Below are 20310 nucleotides of genomic sequence, written 5' to 3' on the forward strand. Positions count from 1 at the left end.
TTCGGGGGAACCTGACTGCCCTGCCGGAACGTTCGCTGCTGGCTACACGATGGACGCGTGGGAGAAGTGGCATGTTGTGTGTCTAGCGGCTCTTTCCGTAGAGGACATTGAAGACATCTACCTATTCAGAACCATGATAACAGGTTTTCTGCTGATTGGATCAGGCATTGCCCTGGTATATCGAGGAATTCAGGAAGCGGTGACAGCTATTCAAAGCTCCACAAGGCTGCCCGTCATGATTGATGCAGTGGGCAGAGCGGTCATCTCTCAAACTGGGACTATTAACCGCAATATGGATAACATCATGAAGGTGCAACGCAATATGGATATCATCATGGAAAAGCTCACGGCTTTGCAAAAGGATCGTTTCAGAGACCAGAACGAACTAAGAGAGCAGTCATAAATTGTGGCTACTCGCTCCCAGACCAAACAATTCCAATCTTATCTGCTTTCGGCTCCCTCAACCAGCACTGGCCTTGGCCAAGGCCGCTGTTGGGACAACAACTCCCCCTGAGAGCACTGCAGGAAGACGCTCTTGTATTCATCCCCCAATCACCTGCTGACTCGGACTGGGATCTGATCAAGGCTGTCTCCATAGCAACTTGCGGACTGGAGCACCGAGATTATAGTGCCAGGCATGACTCTCCAGGCCTACACAAACATGCACATGAACTCTACAGACACACACACATTTATGCACACACCCATCTCTCACCTTCGCCGCTTTGTACCCCCAGTATGACAAGCGGGACTGTGACCAGCGCCTCGAAAGGCTGCAGGACCGGGACGCCTGGCTGTGCTGGGACACCTCAACCCCCCCAATTCCTCTCCCCTGTTGCAAGTCGTGTTTCATGTCGTAATGTGTGCTCATGTTGCTGAGATGTTTTTTTTTTACTGTTCCCAAACTGTGCTCCCGAAAGGAGCATAGTCTGGGGGTTGTTTTTTTTTTTCATCTCCTCACCCCTCCTTACCTCTCCTCATGTTATGCTGTATTTTTCTGTCCAACTAAAGGAGGCGCCGCAGAATGGCGACTCGGTGTGACTCGCACAACACCAAAACAAATTCCGTGTATGTGTAAAAATGTACTTGGCAATAAAGCTCCTTGAATCCTTGATTTGTGTGGCTATTTATGTTTAAGATTCTTAAAATATAAATATATATATATATATATATATATATATAATCGTTGCTTTATGATATTAATATTGAACCACTGTACTCACATGAACTGATTTAAATTGTGTTTAGTACATTAATGGATCTTGAGAGTGTACATTTCTGTGCTCCCTATGGAGGCCTCACAGAGCCTTCAGATTTCAACAAAAATATCTTCATTTGTGTTCCTAAGATGAACGGAGGTCTTACGGGTGTGGAACGGCATGAGGGTGAGGAATAAATTACATTTCATTTTTGGGTGAACTAACCCTGGCCAGCCCTTTGCGGAAATAACAGCTTCAACTCTTCTGGGAAGGCTTTCCACAAGGTTTAGGAGTGTGTTTATGGGATTTTATTTTATCATTCTTCTAGAAGCACATTTGTGAGGTCAGGCACTGATGTTGGAAGAGAAGGCCTAGCTCTCAGTCTCTGCTCTAATTCATCCCAAAGGCGTTCTATCGGGTTGAGGTCAGGATTCTGTGCAGGCCAGTCAAGTTCCTCCACTTCCATGTCTTTATGGATCTTGCTTTGTGCACTGGTGCAGAGTCATGTTTTGAGAGGAAGGGGTCATTACCTCTTGGCAGGTGTAAGCCTTCTCTCCTGTGTGAATTCTCATGTGTTTCTCAAGGTTTGCTTTATGAGTGAAACTCATTCCACACTGTTGGCAGGTGTAAGGCTTCTCTCCGGTGTGAATTTTCATGTGGACTTTAAGATGACCTTTACGAGTGAAACTCTTTCCACACTGTGGGCAGGTGTAAGGCTTCTCTCCTGTGTGAAGCCTCGTGTGGCCTTTAAGAAGCCCTTTTCGAGTAAAGCTCTTTCCACACTGTTGGCAGGTGTAAGGCTTCTCTCCGGTGTGAATTTTCATGTGGACTTTAAGATGACCTTTACGAGTGAAACTCATTCCACACTGTTGGCAGGTGTAAGGCTTCTCTCCAGTGTGAATTCTCATGTGTTCCTGAATGGTTCCTTTTTGAGTGAAGCTCTTTCCACACTGTGGGCAGGTGTAAGGCTTCTCACCAGTGTGAATTCTCATGTGTTCCTGAAGGTTTCCTTTACGAGTGAAACTCTTTCCACACTGTGGGCAGGTGTAAGGCTTCTCTCCGGTGTGAATTTTCATGTGGACTTTAAGATGACCTTTACGAGTGAAACTCTTTCCACACTGTGGGCAGGTGTAAGGCTTCTCTCCTGTGTGAAGCCTCGTGTGGCCTTTAAGAAGCCCTTTTCGAGTAAAGCTCTTTCCACACTGTTGGCAGGTATAAGGCTTCTCTCCAGTGTGAATTCTCATGTGGACTTTAAGAGACTCTTTATGAGTGAAACTCTTTCCACACTGTTGGCAGGTGTAAGGCTTCTCTCCAGTGTGAATTCTCATGTGTTTCCCAAGGGTTCCTTTATCAGTGAAACTCTTTCCACACTGTTGGCAGGTGTAAGGCTTCTCTCCAGTGTGAATTCTCATGTGGCCTTTAAGATGCCCTTTATCAGCGAAACTCTTTCCACACTGTGGGCAGGGGTAAGGCTTCTCTCCAGTGTGAAGTCTCATGTGGCCTTTAAGATGCCCTTTTCGAGTGAAACTCTTTCCACACTGCTGGCAGGTGTAAGGCTTCTCTCCAGTGTGAATTTGAATGTGTTCCTCAAGGTTTCCTTTACGTCTGAAACTCTTTCCACACTGCTGGCAGGTGTGAGGCTTCTCCCCAGTGTTCATTTTCCTGTGGACTTTAAGGTGCTGTTTTTCAATTAAACTCTTTCCAGACTTTTTTTGTGAGGAAATCTTTTCAGTCTGTGAGCAACTAAAAGATTTTTCTCCAGCTATGAAATCATGATGTTGCCCATACGGATCTTTCTCTTCCATTTTATTTAGTTCTTGGCTCTCCACTTTTAGTGCCATCAGATCTAAAAGAGACAAAAAACAAGTTAACCCCAGTTCAATGGCACAAAAAAACAGACAAAGACATTAAACCAGAAACATGTATGTTACATCCTATACCCAGTAAGCTAAAGAAAGAGGGGTTCCCTTTCGTTCAGTCACTACGACGTAACGTTAGTGACTAACGAATGGGGGTTTCGCTTAGAAGCCTATCAACTTCGAGTTTTGAGAAAACGCCCAATGGCGTGCCAATGCCATGGGGCATGCGGAATTTGCATACGTAGCTCCGCCTCACTGCGTGAGTATATAAGGACGTACGAGGCAATATCGCATTATGTTCTGCTTTCGGAGCCAAGAGTACCTACCACTTCACTCCTACAGCCTTCTGAGACTCTGTCAGCTTCTTCGAGACGAGCAGCTTTCCAGTCGGTGTTGGTGTGACGGCGCGTTCCAGTGATCGCATACTTCCTGCCTGCTGATCTGTGCAGTGGTCCGCCTGACAGCTGGTGTGTGTTTCCCTGGGCGCTTCGGCATCGACTGCAAGGTTTTCCTCTCACAAAAAGAGCTTGCGCGTGGCACGTCTTTTTCAAGACGGCTCGCCCGTGCACTTCCGGGTGCGATCGATTTTCCGCTGCTGTCTGTGGACGCATTCACTGCTCGAGCGTGTTTGGGCTTCAGCACGCACGGGCAGTGTTTGCGGATGTGTCACGTTTCCATTGCGGGGGCGTGACCATGTCACGGTCGAGACTCAATGATCTCCGTGAGGAGAGAGAGTCCCCTCTGCCACACCCCAATCTACCGTCCCCGAGTGAGATGGTACTTTGGCTGGTGGCCAGGGTGACCTGAGGGCGGTGCTGTGGTATTAAGACCCCCGACGTTCATTCCTCGGGCCACGCCCCCCTCTTATACATCGCTTCCGTGAGTGTTGGATTGAGTCTACGGCCCGTCTCTGACGCCCGTTCGTTCAGTTCACGCTCCGGATAGCAGTGAGATGTCGATCGCCGCATCCCAAGGTGGGCTGGAGTCCTTTGGGGATGACGATTAGGTTGTGCTCCGCCTCCGGGTGTGTTAGCACTGCCTGATCTGACCTAAAGTTGACAGCCATGTTATCTCGGGCAGCCGCGAGTCTCGCGCTGGTGTGGAACTCCGCCCAGTCGCGGGTGCTCGTGGTTGCGCGATTGGTTTTTGGAGGCGGCACCCGACAGCTGTTGGGCCCCGCCCCCAATGCCTTTCGCTCCCGGGGTGCATGAGGAGATCACGCGGTCCCGGAAGTCCCCGTGCTTCCCGCGACCGTTTGGTGGCCTCCTCCGCCTTCTCTGCCCTTGATGGGGCCGCGGCCTAGGGTACACTGGGAGCAAACTTTGCCCCGTGCAGAGGATCTCTTTTCTCGGTATGGAGATCGACTCGGTCGCCATGTACGCGCAGCTTTCGAGCGAGCGCGCGCAGTCTCTGCTGACTTGCCTCCGACAAATCGAGAGCAAGAGTGCGGTTCCACTGAAACTATTTCAGAGGCTCCTGGGGCATATGGCATCTGCAGCCGCAGTAACGCCGCTCGGATTGCTTCATATGAGACCGCTTCAGCACTGGCTTCGCGATCGAGTCCCGAGATGGGCATGGCAGTCTGGCACGCTCCGGGTCCAAGTGACTCGGGCCTGCTTACAGACACTCACCCCGTGGTCGAACCTCAGCTTTCTACGGGCCGGTGTGCCCTTAGAACGAGTTTCCAGGCATGTTGTCGTATCGACGGATGCCTCTGCCACGGGCTGGGGTGCCATGTGCAATGGACAAGCAGCCGCGGGCTCCTGGACAGAACCCCAGCGCCTCCTGCATGTCAATTGCCTCGAGTTGCTGGCAGTACGGTTCGCCCTGCACCGCTTCCGAGCGTTGCTGAAGGGCCAACATGTGCTTGTCCGGACAGACAACACGGCCATAGTAGCGTACATCAACCACCAGGGCGGTCTACGCTCCCGCCGTATGTCTCAACTCGCCCGCCATCTCATCCTATGGAGTCAGAAGCGCCTGAGGTCCCTTCGTGCTGTCCATATTCCGGGAGTCCTGAACCTCGCAGCCGACGAGCTCTCGCGGGTTCAGCCTCTCCCGGGAGAATGGAGACTCCATCCCCGGACGGTTCAGCTGATTTGGGAACAGTTCGGCGACGCACAGGTAGATCTGTTTGCCTCCCACGACTCTTCCCACTGCAGCCTGTATTATTCCCTGTCCGAGGGCACGCTCGGCACGGATGCACTGGCGCACAGCTGGCCGCGGGGCCTACGCAAATATGCGTTCCCCCCAGTGAGCCTACTCGCACAGCTTCTGTGCAAGATCAAGGAGGACAAGGAGCAGGTCCTTTTGGTCGCCCCGTACTGGCACGGCCGGACCTGGTTCCCCGAACTCATACTCCTTGCGACAGCCCCTCCCTGGCCTATTCCTCTGACCCTCCTTACTCAGAGACGGGGCACCCATTGGCACCCGCGTCCCGACCTTTGGAGCCTCCACGTGTGGCTCCTAGACGGGACGCGGCAGGTTTCAGTGGCCTACCGCCTACGGTGGTCGCCACCATCACTTCCGCTAGGGCAGAGTCCACTCGGCATGCCTATGCGTTGAAGTGGAACCTCTTCGTCACCTGGTGCTCTTCCCGCCAAGAAGACCCCTGGAAATGCCCGATCGGGTCCGTGCTTGAGTTTCTCCAAGAGGGGCTGGAGCGAAGGCTGTCTCCCTCCACCCTCAAGGTATATGTGGCCGCAATATCTGCCCACCACGATCTCTTGGAGAACAAAAAGGTAAGTCAGCACGACCTGGTCATCAGGTTTCTGAGGGGAGCTAGGAGACTGAATCCTCCTCGCTCTCCTCTCGTACCCTCTTGGGACCTCGCAGTAGTGTTAACTGCTCTGCAGAGACCTCCCTTTGAGCCCTTGCGGTCGGTTGATATTAAGTTTCTGTCCATGAAGACAGCTCTGCTGACCGCATTGGCCTCCGTTAAGAGGGTCGGGGACCTGCAGGCATTTTCGGTTGACGAAGCGTGCCTGGAGTTCGGGCCGGCTAACTCTCACGTGATCCTGAGACCCCGGCCTGGATGTGTGCCCAAGGTTCCCACCACTCCGTTCAAGGACCAGGTGGTGAACCTGCAAGCGCTGCCTTTGGAGGAGGCAGACCCAGCCTTGGCATTGCTCTGTCCAGTACGCGCCCTCCGCGCCTACGTAGACATGACGCAGTGTTTCAGGACCTCAGACCAGCTCTTTGTCTTTTATGGTGGAGAGCGGAAGGGAAGTGCTCTCTCGAAGCAAAGGCTGTCTCACTGGATTGTGGACACCATTGCTTTGGCTTACCAGCAGCAAGGCCGACCATGTCCCCTTGGTGTGAGGGCACACTCCACCCGGAGTGTGGCCTCCTCTTGGGCTCTAGCGCATGGCGCCTCGCTAGCAGACATCTGCAGAGCTGCAGGCTGGGCGACACCCAACACATTCGCCAGATTCTACAATCTCCGAGTGGAGCCAGTGTCCGACTATGTACTCGCCCCCCCGAGGGGCCGGTGATGGGCCAGGCTCAGGTGTCTTCGCTTGCTCGCCACTCCACTCCACGGACTGGATACGTGCAATATTTCCTCAGGTGAGCTCCCCGAGAGCCCTGAGCTCCTCCAGCACTGTCGACGCCGACATCAGTTCAGTCTGCCCTTTCGAGCCCAGACCCTCATGTCCGGCCAGGTGCCCCATGTGCATGGTTCCCTCCGGCGACCCCCACATGTGTATTTCACCGTAAGTCTCCGCAGTGAGCGGGTTTCTTCCCTTGGCGTGTCCCCGTCACCCCTAGGGTTAAAAATCCACCTTCGGCTGGTACCCTAGAGATCTTCCATATGCAACCCTCTCCGGGTCATATGTGTCTCTTAAGTCCTCCCCACGGGTAGGCATCTTTGGCATTCCCTCACTGGGATATGCTTCCCAGTGTACCTTGGTAATCCTGTGTTAAGAGGGAGTCCTTCGTCCGTACTAGTCTTACGACAGGGTACTCACACTTACGCAGGGCACTGGAAGACAGCTGAGTGGCGGGATTATATTGGGACCCCCATTCGTTAGTCACTAACGTTACGTCGTAGTGACTGAACGAAAGGGAACGTCTCAGTTACGGATGTAACCCATACAGTGAGGCGGAGCTACGTATGCAAATTCCGCATGCCCCATGGCATTGGCATGCCATTGGGCGTTTTCTCAAAACTCGAAGTTGATAGGCTTCTAAGCGAAACCCCCATTCGTTAGTCACTAACGTTACGTCTCCGTTCCCTCCTCAGGGAACGAGGGTTACATCCGTAACCGAGACGTTACATTTCTTTAGGAAAATTTACAAACTCACTTTTCATCATGTTTGGATTCTATGTGTTCAGGACACTGCCACAATTGTTATTGAAGTGGTTTGGAATATAGGGCTTTGCGAATTGGGGAAAATATCTAATTGCGATTTTTCTGACAGATATTATGATTCGTTTTGCTATTTAAAGGGTTGGTAAACCACGATTTGACTTTTCTAACTTTAGCTAATGTGTAATGTTGCTGTTTGAGCATAAACAACATCTGCAAAGTTACAATGTTCAAAGTTTAAAGCAAAGGGAGATATTTGCTTTTAAAGAAATCAATTTCTAAGGACTACAGCAAACGGCCAGTAGGGACTACTAGACATTCCTCCAGGGTCTCTGACATCACCAGCCCCAATATTTACATAAACCCCTCCTCCAAGAATATTTAAAAAAAGGGGGGGGGGGAGGCCATTTTGTATTGCCGCGGGGAAGCGTTGTTGTGGTTAGTAGGCTGGAGTGTTGTTGCCGCAATGCCGACGAAACGCTGTTATTTTCATCAACAAAGTTGCAGGTCCACTTTGTTCAGCCTTCCTAGGGACGGGGGTGCGTTGCAGTGCGTTTAATATACAACATGTTATATGCGTGTGTGTATGAGACAGAGGGGAACAGGGGTCGGATGAGAAGACCGGAAAATGTGACATAATGGACAATATTCGTCTGTATTTGCAATACACGAGCCGCGGTTCAGCTGCACGAGACAAACACTGCCAGGGCTCCCGCTGCAATATTCACGGAGGAAAGCTTCCACAATCTTCGCGAGTTCAATGCAGGATTCGCACAGCGGCTTGTCCTGAAGGATGGATTAAAAAACAGAAGCTGTTTACGGGCCACAACCTGTAAGTATGATTTATGATTTTCGTTGATGTGTTTTCCTGTAATAGTCTATATTGTTAATTGTACGTTGTGGCAAGGAAGTAAACAGATGATAACGCTGTTTGGCTCAGCAAACCAGTTTGTTAAATGCTCATTCATACTTAACGTTATCCGACAAACACCTAACGTTACAAACTTTTTTAAAAATCTCAACAGCGAACTTGGCATTAGTGTAAATTATTCTTTGATTAGAGCTTTTATGTATTGTTTATCTACAGGCATGCTAAACATGGTTCTGTGTTTGATTTGGCTACTAGTAAAGCCAATGTTTAGAGTTCATTCTTGCGACAGATATCTGGCTATAGTCGTTCGAAAAATACAAAAGTAACGGTGCCATTCAGTAGCGCTCACTATAGATCCGCAGTCTTTACTCTTGAGGACTGAACAGGTTCTGCTCGATCATCTTCACTAAAATTGTCTGGGTCAGATTCGGGCTCAAATTGGTATGGTTTTATTGATGCCATTGTTTTTAGTACTACCCAAAGCATAGTCTACCGGTAAAGGTAAGGGGCGTGACGTTTCCGACAAACGTGCACTAGGCGGTTAGCGAATCACAACACACTGGGCCAGCTAACCAATCTGAGCCCATTGTGTATTTTTGAGGGACTGGCTTCATACAACCCGGAAACCATCAGACCGTTTTTACAAAGAGGGACAGAGCAGTGTAGAATAAAGGTAAAATTTAATTTAAAATTTAATTTTTCAAACGAAGCATGAACACGTTACAGTGCACCCCACAAACACAATCAAGCCTTCGAAAGAATGTGTTTTACCACCCCTTTAATTCTGTTAGGTCAAGCTTCAGCTGCACACCAGGGAACATGTCGAAAAGAGTCAGGTGAATGAAAAATGTCAGCGCTTGTTTTTGTTGTTTGCTGAACGCTACCGTTGTGTCTGTGAATGCGGCTCACCGTTACTGAACGTGTCACGGATTGATGACGTAAAACTCAGTCCGTACGAGTCTCTTGCTTGCGTCCGTTTTTCGCGTCTGACTGTCGTCCAGTCTGACATAGACAACTGAGATCCTACAGTGTGACATGTATTACATCAGGGATTATGTTCATACAGTCTGACAAGCAACATTCGCAGAGGATTTAGAAAATAATCAAGACATCACTAACAGGTTAAGTTGTAATGTATCCTCAGCATCAGGGACGTCGTTAGGCCTATTTTAGGGGGGCTGAAGCTACCCCAAAATGTTCCTAAGCCCCCCTAAATGATAATAAGAACCACAATAACAATTCGATTTATCAATAACCCTATCCTCATTCATATTTAGACGCAACAAATGATTTATATCCAGCTACAAAAAAATAGCCGAAAAGTCGGAAGTTGGACAGAGGTACAAAGAGTCGTTGTGCTGTCAAGATGATACAGCGTTGCAGACCGGAGCACTACTGCAAGTAACTTCATCTCGTCTCATCGTTACCACGGTTATAATCGTTAACGAAAGCGAACGAAAAAACGAAAACTAGGTGGGTTGTCGTTAACTGAAATAAAAATAAAAACGAGGCATTACAAAAAAATGGTAACTAACCAAAACTGTAATGTGTGTTTGGCAAAACTAACTAAAATAAAATTATAGATTAAATGTCCTTAGTTTTCGTCTTCATCAATGTCTTTCATAGAGCAAATAACCTTCAGCTGCATTTCCTTCCCCTGCGTCTCTCACTCACGCGTCTCTCTAACATACACACGCGCCACCAGGGGCGTAAATTTAATCTAAAAGTTGGGGGGGACAATAAACATGAAATTTCTCAAGAGCAATTTTTGAAGGGGACACAAATAATACAGCCAAAATCGTACGTGTAAGGATGTGTGTACCACAAAAAAAAATTATCTATTTGGTGCACTGAAAAATTATCTAATAATCTAATCTCCGTTTTTCTTTTCTCTGTCATTTTATCTGACCAACAACACAACACGATAGTAGTTTAAATACGATTAAGGTTCACCACGCAGTCATATTATAATTATTAAATTATCTTGCGTCCTCCACATAGTATTTTATACTATGATATTCAGATATTCAACTGCAGCAAGCCCTCAGATCTGCCCCTTATCATCATATTGAGCAAAACCCTACACAGATCTGACTGAACTTTCGGTTTAGAATTAGTCAATTTTTTTAATTTGGGGGCGGGTTGCTTGAATTTTGGGTTCATTAGCCTAATATTCGTAATGAAAAACACAACAACAAAACAGTACAATGACACACTCCCTTAAATAGGCGCTTTTACACTTTGAAACCAAATCTTCGATAATCTTGTCTGTCAGCTATTTTGCTCGTTCGGCTCGTGCTGTATTGAGCAGACACGTTCAGTTTTTAATTGTTTTGTCAGTTCTCTAACTGAACTCAATGATTTTATTACTATACAGTGGAGCGGGGCGGTGCGGCGGTGGGCAAGTGATGTTAACAGTGTTTTGCCTAATCTGTATTAAAGAGAAAAGAATCACTTCATCTGACGTTTAAAGTGAATAAAATAGCCTTGACTTACTGGTGTTTCACAACTGCTGTCTGCTGTGTGGTAGTTTTTCTACGTTCTATGTAACGTTAGTTGAGGTGCAAGGTGGATCAAACCACTGTGAGGCAAGGGGGGACTCAAAATGTTTCTAAACTTAAAACGCATTTTTGTGTCCCGTTTGCGTTTGTATTGTTTTACTACTTACACATTTATTTTAAATATATATTGTTATATTATTTACAATACTCAGCATGGTTTTTAGGGGGGGACAGCCCTCAGATAGGGGGGGTCCTGTCCCCCCCCATCCACTCTGCGATTTACGCCCCTGCGCGCCACACACACAACACACACACACACAGCCCCTCCACTCCGTGCACACCGCCGTCTCCATGAGAACGAGTGTTCGCCGTTGAAAGCAAGTTCGCGAAAGGTTGGCATCTCGTGAACACCTTTACACAATCACACATTAAAAAGTGGTATAAAAATATTTTTAATTCAGAATATAATTTTGTCAGTGCTACTTTAGAAAGTTAACTAGTCGCAAGTTTGAGGTAAAATGCACTTGTGTTGTCAATGCTGTGATTCAAATATTAAATAATGTTATGTCATGTGTTTACACTTACACTGAATGTTTGATGAGTAGGCTATTGTATAGGGTACATTTATCAGAAGCCTTGGATGAACAGGGAAGTGTGACTCCTGCTGAAGTCACGCAACACTGCCTTCAGATCAGGTGATGCACAAGCCTACAGTACATCCAGAGCAAACCTGAAGAGGGGCATCAAAAAGGCCAAGCACTGCTACAAGCTAAAGATAGAGGGACACTTTTCCAACTCTGACCCTCGACGCATGTGGCAGGGCATTCAGGCCATCAGCGAATACAAACCCGGTCCACCCCCGCAGCCACTGATGTCAACTTCCCGCAGTCAACTTCCTGAACGAGCTAAATTACTTCTATGCTCGTTTTGAAAGAGACAACAGAGAAACTGCCACCAAGCTCAAACCCTCAGCTGACCACCCACCAATCACACTCTCCTCCACAGATGTCTGCAAGGCACTGAGCCGGATCAGCGCACACAAGGCTGCTGGACTAGACAACATCCCTGGACGTGTTCTCAGGGCATGTGCGGAGCAGCTCGCTGGGGTTTTTACAGACATTTTCAACCTGTCTCTTGCCCAAGCAGCTGTACCATCATGCTTTAAACGCACTTCCATTGTGCCAGTGCCGAAACACTCCAGCCCGAGGTGCCCTAATGACTACCGCCCTGTAGCACTCACACCCAACGTTATGAAGTGCTTTGAGCGGCTGGTCCTGGAACACCTAAAAGACTCTCTACCATCCACATTGGACTCACACCAGTTTGCCTACCGCAGCAATAGGAGCAAAGAGGATGCAGTTTCCATGGCACTGCACTCTGTGCTCACCCATCTGGACCATAAGAACACGTATGCACGCATGCTGTTTGTTGACTTCAGCTCAGCATTCAACACTGTCATACTAACCAAGTTAATAGCCAAACTTGGAGACCTGGGCATCAACACTTCAATGTGTAACTGGATTTTGGACTTCCTAACTGACAGACCCCAGAATGTTCGATCAGGATCCACCTGCTCCACATCCATTACACTCAACACTGGTGTACCACAGGGCTGTGTGCGAAGTCCTTTTCTCTACTCCCTCTTCACCTCTGACTGCAAGCCTTTGTATGGATCTAATTCCATCGTCAAGTTTGCGGTCGACACTACGGTGATTGGTCTCATCAGCAACAACGATGAGACTGCCTACAGGGAGGAGATCCAGCACCTGGCCACATGGTGCGCTGATAATAACCTGCTCCTCAACACCACCAAAACGAAGGAGCTCATTGTGGACTTCAGGAAAGAGTCAAGAGGCACACACGACACCATCCACATCAATGGAATGGCTGTTGAGCGCGTCTCCAGTTTCAAGTTCCTGGGGATCCACATCTCGGCGGACATGTCGTGCTCCACTACCTGCCATCAAGCACATCCAGAAGAAACGCTGTCTGCATCGAGCTCGCAGCATCCTCAAGGACATTTTGCACCACCATATCTTTACTGGATTATGCTCATTTGCACTGCCGACTGTATTTATAGTACCACTGTTCGCATTTTGCACCGTACTTCTAACTGTAATATGCAACCACTTTCCACTGCACTTTTACACTTTCTTTCGGATAGCTCTGTCCATAATTTATTGCACTACCTTAATCCACTGCTATATTCCTCATATTAGCCTAACATATTATTGTATACCTCTATCTGTAAAATTCTGTTTATAGTAATAGCCATCTGTATATTTACTCACTGTATATATTCACCTGTAAATTCAGTTCTGTTTATAGTAATAACCATCTCTTTATTTATACATATTTATATATATTCAGTACATTTCCATGCCCTGCACTTACGCAACCATTGTATATCCTGCACTTGCTGCTATTGCACTTCTGGTTAGACCTAAACTGCATTTCGTTGCCTTGTACTTGTATAATGACAATAAAGTTGAATCTAATCTAATCTAATCTAATCAGGAGCAAAATCTGGCCTAAGGAAATTCCCCCTTTGATGTGTCTAAAAGCTAACATTACAACTTTTCTTTAACAGAGTAGAAATGGAAGAGAATATGTCTGTCACGTTTTACTTGTTAAAGGGATAGTTCACCAAAAAATGAAACTTCTGTCATTATTTACTCACCTTCAAGTTGTTCCAAACCTGTATGAGTTTCTTTGTTCTGCTGAACACAAAAGAAGATATTTTTAATAATGTTTGTAACCAAGCAGAGAGAGCAACCATTGACAAAAAATACTATGGTAGTCAATGGTTGCTCTCTCTGCTTGGTTACAAACATTATTCAAAATATCTTCTTTTGTGTTCAGCAGAACAAAGAAACTCATACAGGTTTGGAACAACTTGAGGGGGAGTAAATGATGACAGAATTTTCTATCCCTTTAACATCTTAGTTTCTTGACTGGTTATTGACAGAAGTGTAGCTCTAGATGTGAGTGCAAAGATTTTGCAAAAGCAAGTTACAAATACCCTGGGGGCGAGTGTGGGAACTCGGATTGAAGTGTGTTCGGTTCTTGAAACAAGACGACTGAACTGTTAAAGATTGCACTCGGTTACACGCGCGCACCGAACTATCCGTCATTGTGTTAAACCCGCCAATAGCGCGCCAGGTGAATAAGCCGGTTTCTGATTGGTCCCCGCAAATTTGTAACAGAAGCAGGATAGAAATATGTACTGGTTTCCAGCCTGAGGTACAGGCCGAAATCAAATCGCCTGCAGTTTGGGCTGGGTTTACCTGGTCTAGGCCATTTCAGGAGCAACTAGCGGAACAGGAAAGCGGATTCAGTCAATTAAAAGCGTTCGTCATTCCTGAAACTTTGCGGTATATGTGGACGTTGGTCCTCTTAAGAAACATGACAAAACTTTTCTTCAAATTGTGAATGTAGTATAGACTACAGAAAGCAAGCAGTGCAGCTGTTATAGTGATCGACAGAAAATCCCTCTATAAACCAATGAATCTAACAGCACAAAAAATTATTTGCATTGAGTATAAGCTTTGCTTGTTATAATGAGAGGATCTGTGAGCGTGTAGACTTGAAAATATCAAATGAGTGAGTTCAGCTTTGAGAATGAAACCAACCTGAGTGTTCTTCAGTTTCTTCATGTTTGACACTCAATGTTTCTTCAATCTTCATGTCTTCTCTCTCCTCTTTCTCTGTTTGTTCCTCAGTTTCTTCATGTTTCAAACTGAATACATTTTCAATCCTCAGGTCTTCACTCTCCTCTTTAATAAACATCATCTTTATTAATGATCTCAGCCGCTTCTCCAGGACTTTTTCTGTGTGTTTGTCCTGTTTAAGACGAAAAATAAATCCACATTAAATCTCTGAGTGTCTCAATCAGCTCTAGTTCAGTATCAAAAGTCTCAGTAACACTCAAAACTAGCACTACAAACTAATAAAAGAAAACAAATTACACAAACACTATATATTTATTTAATTTCTCTCATCTCTACTCTCCAGAGACTGAACTCATGTTTATATGATGAACTGAGTCTCTATCAGCTCTAGTTCAGTCTCAGTAACACTCAACACTAGCACTACACACTAATAATGAACACTAGAGAGTGTGATAAAGCTCAGTTTCTCATCATCTCTACTCTCCAGAGACTGAACTCATGTTTATATGATGAACTGAGTCTCTATCAGCTCTAGTTCAGTCTCAGTAACACTCAACACTAGCACTACAGACTAATAATGAACACTAGAGAGTGTGATAAAGCCCAGTTTCTCCATCATCTCTACTCTCCAGAGACTGAACTCATGTTTATATGATGAACTGAGTCTTTATCAGCTCTAGTTCAGTCTCAGTAACACTCAACACTAGCACTACACACTAATAATGAACACTAGAGAGTGTGATAAAGCTCAGTTTCTCTCATCATCTCTACTCTCCAGAGACTGAACTCATGTTTATATGATGAACTGAGTCTCTATCAGCTCTAGTTCAGTCTCAGTCACACTCAACACTAGCACTACACACTAATAATGAACACTAGAGAGTGTGATAAAGCTCAGTTTCTCATCATCTCTACTCTCCAGAGACTGAACTCATGTTTATATGATGAACTGAGTCTCTATCAGCTCTAGTTCAGTCTCAGTAACACTCAACACTAGCACTACACACTAATAATGAACACTAGAGAGTGTGATAAAGCTCAGTTTCTCCATCATCTCTACTCTCCAGAGACTGAACTCATGTTTATATGATGAACTGAGTCTCTATCAGCTCTAGTTCAGTCTCAGTAACACTCAACACTAGCACTACACACTAATAATGAACACTAGAGAGTGTGATAAAGCTCAGTTTCTCCATCATCTCTACTCTCCAGAGACTGAACTCATGTTTATATGATGAACTGAGTCTCTATCAGCTCTAGTTCAGTCTCAGTAACACTCAACACTAGCACTACACACTAATAATGAACACTAGAGAGTGTGATAAAGCTCAGTTTCTCCATCATCTCTACTCTCCAGAGACTGAACTCATGTTTATATGATGAACTGAGTCTCTATCAGCTCTAGTTCAGTCTCAGTAACACTCAACACTAGCACTACACACTAATAATGAACACTAGAGAGTGTGATAAAGCTCAGTTTCTCCATCATCTCTACTCTCCAGAGACTGAACTCATGTTTATATGATGAACTGAGTCTCTATCAGCTCTAGTTCAGTCTCAGTAACACTCAACACTAGCACTACACACTAATAATGAACACTAGAGAGTGTGATAAAGCTCAGTTTCTCCATCATCTCTACTCTCCAGAGACTGAACTCATGTTTATATGATGAACTGAGTCTCTATCAGCTCTAGTTCAGTCTCAGTAACACTCAACACTAGCACTACACACTAATAATGAACACTAGAGAGTGTGATAAAGCTCAGTTTCTCTCATCATCTCTACTCTCCAGAGACTGAACTCATGTTTATATGATGAACTGAGTCTCTATCAGCTCTAGTTCAGTCTCAGTAACACTCAACACTAGCACTACACACTAATAATGAACACTAGAGAGTGTGATAAAGCTCAGTTTCTCCATCATCTCTACTCTCCAGAGACTGAACTCATGTTTATATGATGAACTGAGTCTCTATCAGCTCTAGTTCAGTCTCAGTGACACTCAACACTAGCACTACACACTAATAATGAACACTAGAGAGTGTGATAAAGCTCAGTTTCTCCATCATCTCTACTCTCCAGAGACTGAACTCATGTTTATATGATGAACTGAGTCTCTATCAGCTCTAGTTCAGTCTCAGTAACACTCAACACTAGCACTACACACTAATAATGAACACTAGAGAGTGTGATAAAGCTCAGTTTCTCCATCATCTCTACTCTCCAGAGACTGAACTCATGTTTATATGATGAACTGAGTCTCTATCAGCTCTAGTTCAGTCTCAGTAACACTCAACACTAGCACTACACACTAATAATGAACACTAGAGAGTGTGATAAAGCTCAGTTTCTCCATCATCTCTACTGTCCAGAGACTGAACTCATGTTTATATGATGAACTGAGTCTCTATCAGCTCTAGTTCAGTCTCAGTGACACTCAACACTAGCACTACACACTAATAATGAACACTAGAGAGTGTGATAAAGCTCAGTTTCTCCATCATCTCTACTCTCCAGAGACTGAACTCATGTTTATATGATGAACTGAGTCTCTATCAGCTCTAGTTCAGTCTCAGTAACACTCAACACTAGCACTACACACTAATAATGAACACTAGAGAGTGTGATAAAGCTCAGTTTCTCCATCATCTCTACTCTCCAGAGACTGAACTCATGTTTATATGATGAACTGAGTCTCTATCAGCTCTAGTTCAGTCTCAGTAACACTCGACACTAGCACTACACACTAATAATGAACACTAGTGAGTGTGATAAAGCTCAGTTTCTCATCATCTCTACTCTCCAGAGACTGAACTCATGTTTATATGATGAACTGAGTCTCTATCAGCTCTAGTTCAGTCTCAGTAACACTCAACACTAGCACTACACACTAATAATGAACACTAGAGAGTGTGATAAAGCTCAGTTTCTCTCATCATCTCTACTCTCCAGAGACTGAACTCATGTTTATATGATGAACTGAGTCTCTATCAGCTCTAGTTCAGTCTCAGTAACACTCAACACTAGCACTACACACTAATAATGAACACTAGAGAGTGTGATAAAGCTCAGTTTCTCCATCATCTCTACTCTCCAGAGACTGAACTCATGTTTATATGATGAACTGAGTCTCTATCAGCTCTAGTTCAGTCTCAGTAACACTCAACACTAGCACTACACACTAATAATGAACACTAGAGAGTGTGATAAAGCTCAGTTTCTCCATCATCTCTACTCTCCAGAGACTGAACTCATGTTTATATGATGAACTGAGTCTCTATCAGCTCTAGTTCAGTCTCAGTAACACTCAACACTAGCACTACACACTAATAATGAACACTAGAGAGTGTGATAAAGCTCAGTTTCTCCATCATCTCTACTCTCCAGAGACTGAACTCATGTTTATATGATGAACTGAGTCTCTATCAGCTCTAGTTCAGTCTCAGTAACACTCAACACTAGCACTACACACTAATAATGAACACTAGAGAGTGTGATAAAGCTCAGTTTCTCCATCATCTCTACTCTCCAGAGACTGAACTCATGTTTATATGATGAACTGAGTCTCTATCAGCTCTAGTTCAGTCTCAGTAACACTCAACACTAGCACTACACACTAATAATGAACACTAGAGAGTGTGATAAAGCTCAGTTTCTCTCATCATCTCTACTCTCCAGAGACTGAACTCATGTTTATATGATGAACTGAGTCTCTATCAGCTCTAGTTCAGTCTCAGTGACACTCAACACTAGCACTACACACTAATAATGAACACTAGAGAGTGTGATAAAGCTCAGTTTCTCCATCATCTCTACTCTCCAGAGACTGAACTCATGTTTATATGATGAACTGAGTCTCTATCAGCTCTAGTTCAGTCTCAGTAACACTCAACACTAGCACTACACACTAATAATGAACACTAGAGAGTGTGATAAAGCTCAGTTTCTCCATCATCTCTACTGTCCAGAGACTGAACTCATGTTTATATGATGAACTGAGTCTCTATCAGCTCTAGTTCAGTCTCAGTGACACTCAACACTAGCACTACACACTAATAATGAACACTAGAGAGTGTGATAAAGCTCAGTTTCTCCATCATCTCTACTCTCCAGAGACTGAACTCATGTTTATATGATGAACTGAGTCTCTATCAGCTCTAGTTCAGTCTCAGTAACACTCAACACTAGCACTACACACTAATAATGAACACTAGAGAGTGTGATAAAGCTCAGTTTCTCCATCATCTCTACTCTCCAGAGACTGAACTCATGTTTATATGATGAACTGAGTCTCTATCAGCTCTAGTTCAGTCTCAGTAACACTCGACACTAGCACTACACACTAATAATGAACACTAGAGAGTGTGATAAAGCTCAGTTTCTCATCATCTCTACTCTCCAGAGACTGAACTCATGTTTATATGATGAACTGAGTCTCTATCAGCTCTAGTTCAGTCTCAGTCACACTCAACACTAGCACTACACACTAATAATGAACACTAGAGAGTGTGATAAAGCTCAGTTTCTCCATCATCTCTACTCTCCAGAGACTGAAATCATGTTTGAACTGATTCATGATAAAGAGAGAAATGAGCCGCTCCTTCTGTTACTCATGAGTTTATTCTGTTACTTTACTCACACAACGTTAATAAATGTTAGATAAAGCAATGCAATGTTACATTTAATAATAATTAATTCAATCTGCGTTGCCTATAAAACTTTGAAGATAGTTTCTATTGATTTAAACACTTTAAACACAAACCTTTCTTCAGCAGAATCACATGCAGGAGCGCGTCGCGGCCTTATGACGTCACGCCACCACACCAAAATAAAAGTCCCGTGCACTGCTGAGTCTCTTAAATATTAGGAAACTAAAGACTGAGAGACTTTGTCTAAAAGTTAAAACTGTTTTGTTTAGGGGAATAAATTATTTGTATAATATATAAGTACATATAAAGTTCATTTGAGTTTAAAAATACCTGAAAATAACCTAATTATGATTGATGATTTTAAGATGTAGACTATAAGATTCTACATCTAAATATATAGATCTACATCTAGATATTCTCAATGATAAATATATTATTAAATAATAAATATAATATAAAATATCAATTTTTGAGTGACAGGAAAGAGAAGACATTGTTGAATAAAGTCATTATTTTTGTTGATTTGTTTGCGCATGAGAAGTATTCTCATCGCTTCATAACATGAAGGTTGAACCACTCGAGTCACATGGACTATTTTAATGACATTTTTACTACCATTCTGGGAAATTAAACTGTTAATTAAATAGTTGTCTATGGAGAGGTCAGTGAGCTCTCGGATTTCATCAAAAATATCATAATTTGTGTTCTGAAGATGAACGAAGGTCTGACGGGTTTAGAACAACACGAGAGAGAGGAATTAATGACAGCATTTACATTTTGGGGCGAACTAACAGTTTGACGTCAGCATTGCTCAAATGAGTAAATGTATAGTCTTTATGATCAGTGTAAAGAAAACATGATCTTCAATAAGTCTCGGTAGGTTTGTTATCAACTTTAATATCAGTGAACAAAATGTTACCTACTGTAGTTAAATTAATTTGTTTATAGAACCACGTCTTTGTGCTATATTTTATATTTATAAATAGCATCAGCCCCAGTATATTGTGTGTCATACATTAACTTTTCAAAACAGAAGAGTCGAGACTAGAGACTGTGGAATATTTATGTTAATGATAAGTTGTAAATGACTACCGGTTTCTGTTTGCCCTAACACAACATTATATTTGGATATAACCAGTTGTGAAACATCAGGCTGGTCCTAAGGGATATGGCCAGTTTTCAGTTGTTATCAAGTTCTTAAAAATAAAATAAAAATGTGGAAAAACATGTACAATCTACTGTTCAAAAG

General features: G+C 44.4%; 1 protein-coding gene across 1 annotated transcript; it reads right to left on the reverse strand.

Annotated features, from left to right (window-relative positions):
* Window positions 1-1657: 1657 nt before the first annotated feature.
* LOC307135549 (uncharacterized protein) lies at window positions 1658-14577 on the reverse strand. The gene is made up of 3 exons (XM_079832101.1): window positions 14373-14577; window positions 2569-3045; window positions 1658-2448 (listed from the first exon to the last, which is right to left on the reverse strand). Exons 1-3 carry the CDS (start codon window positions 14530-14532, stop codon window positions 1670-1672), a joined length of 1416 nt encoding a protein of 471 aa, XP_079688227.1. The 5' UTR covers window positions 14533-14577; the 3' UTR covers window positions 1658-1669.
* Between the last annotated feature and the right edge of the window lie 5733 nt (window positions 14578-20310).

This window comes from Gobio gobio (assembly GCF_949357685.1).
Source record: "Gobio gobio genome assembly, chromosome: 1".
NCBI classification, from domain to species: Eukaryota; Metazoa; Chordata; class Actinopteri; order Cypriniformes; family Gobionidae; genus Gobio; species Gobio gobio.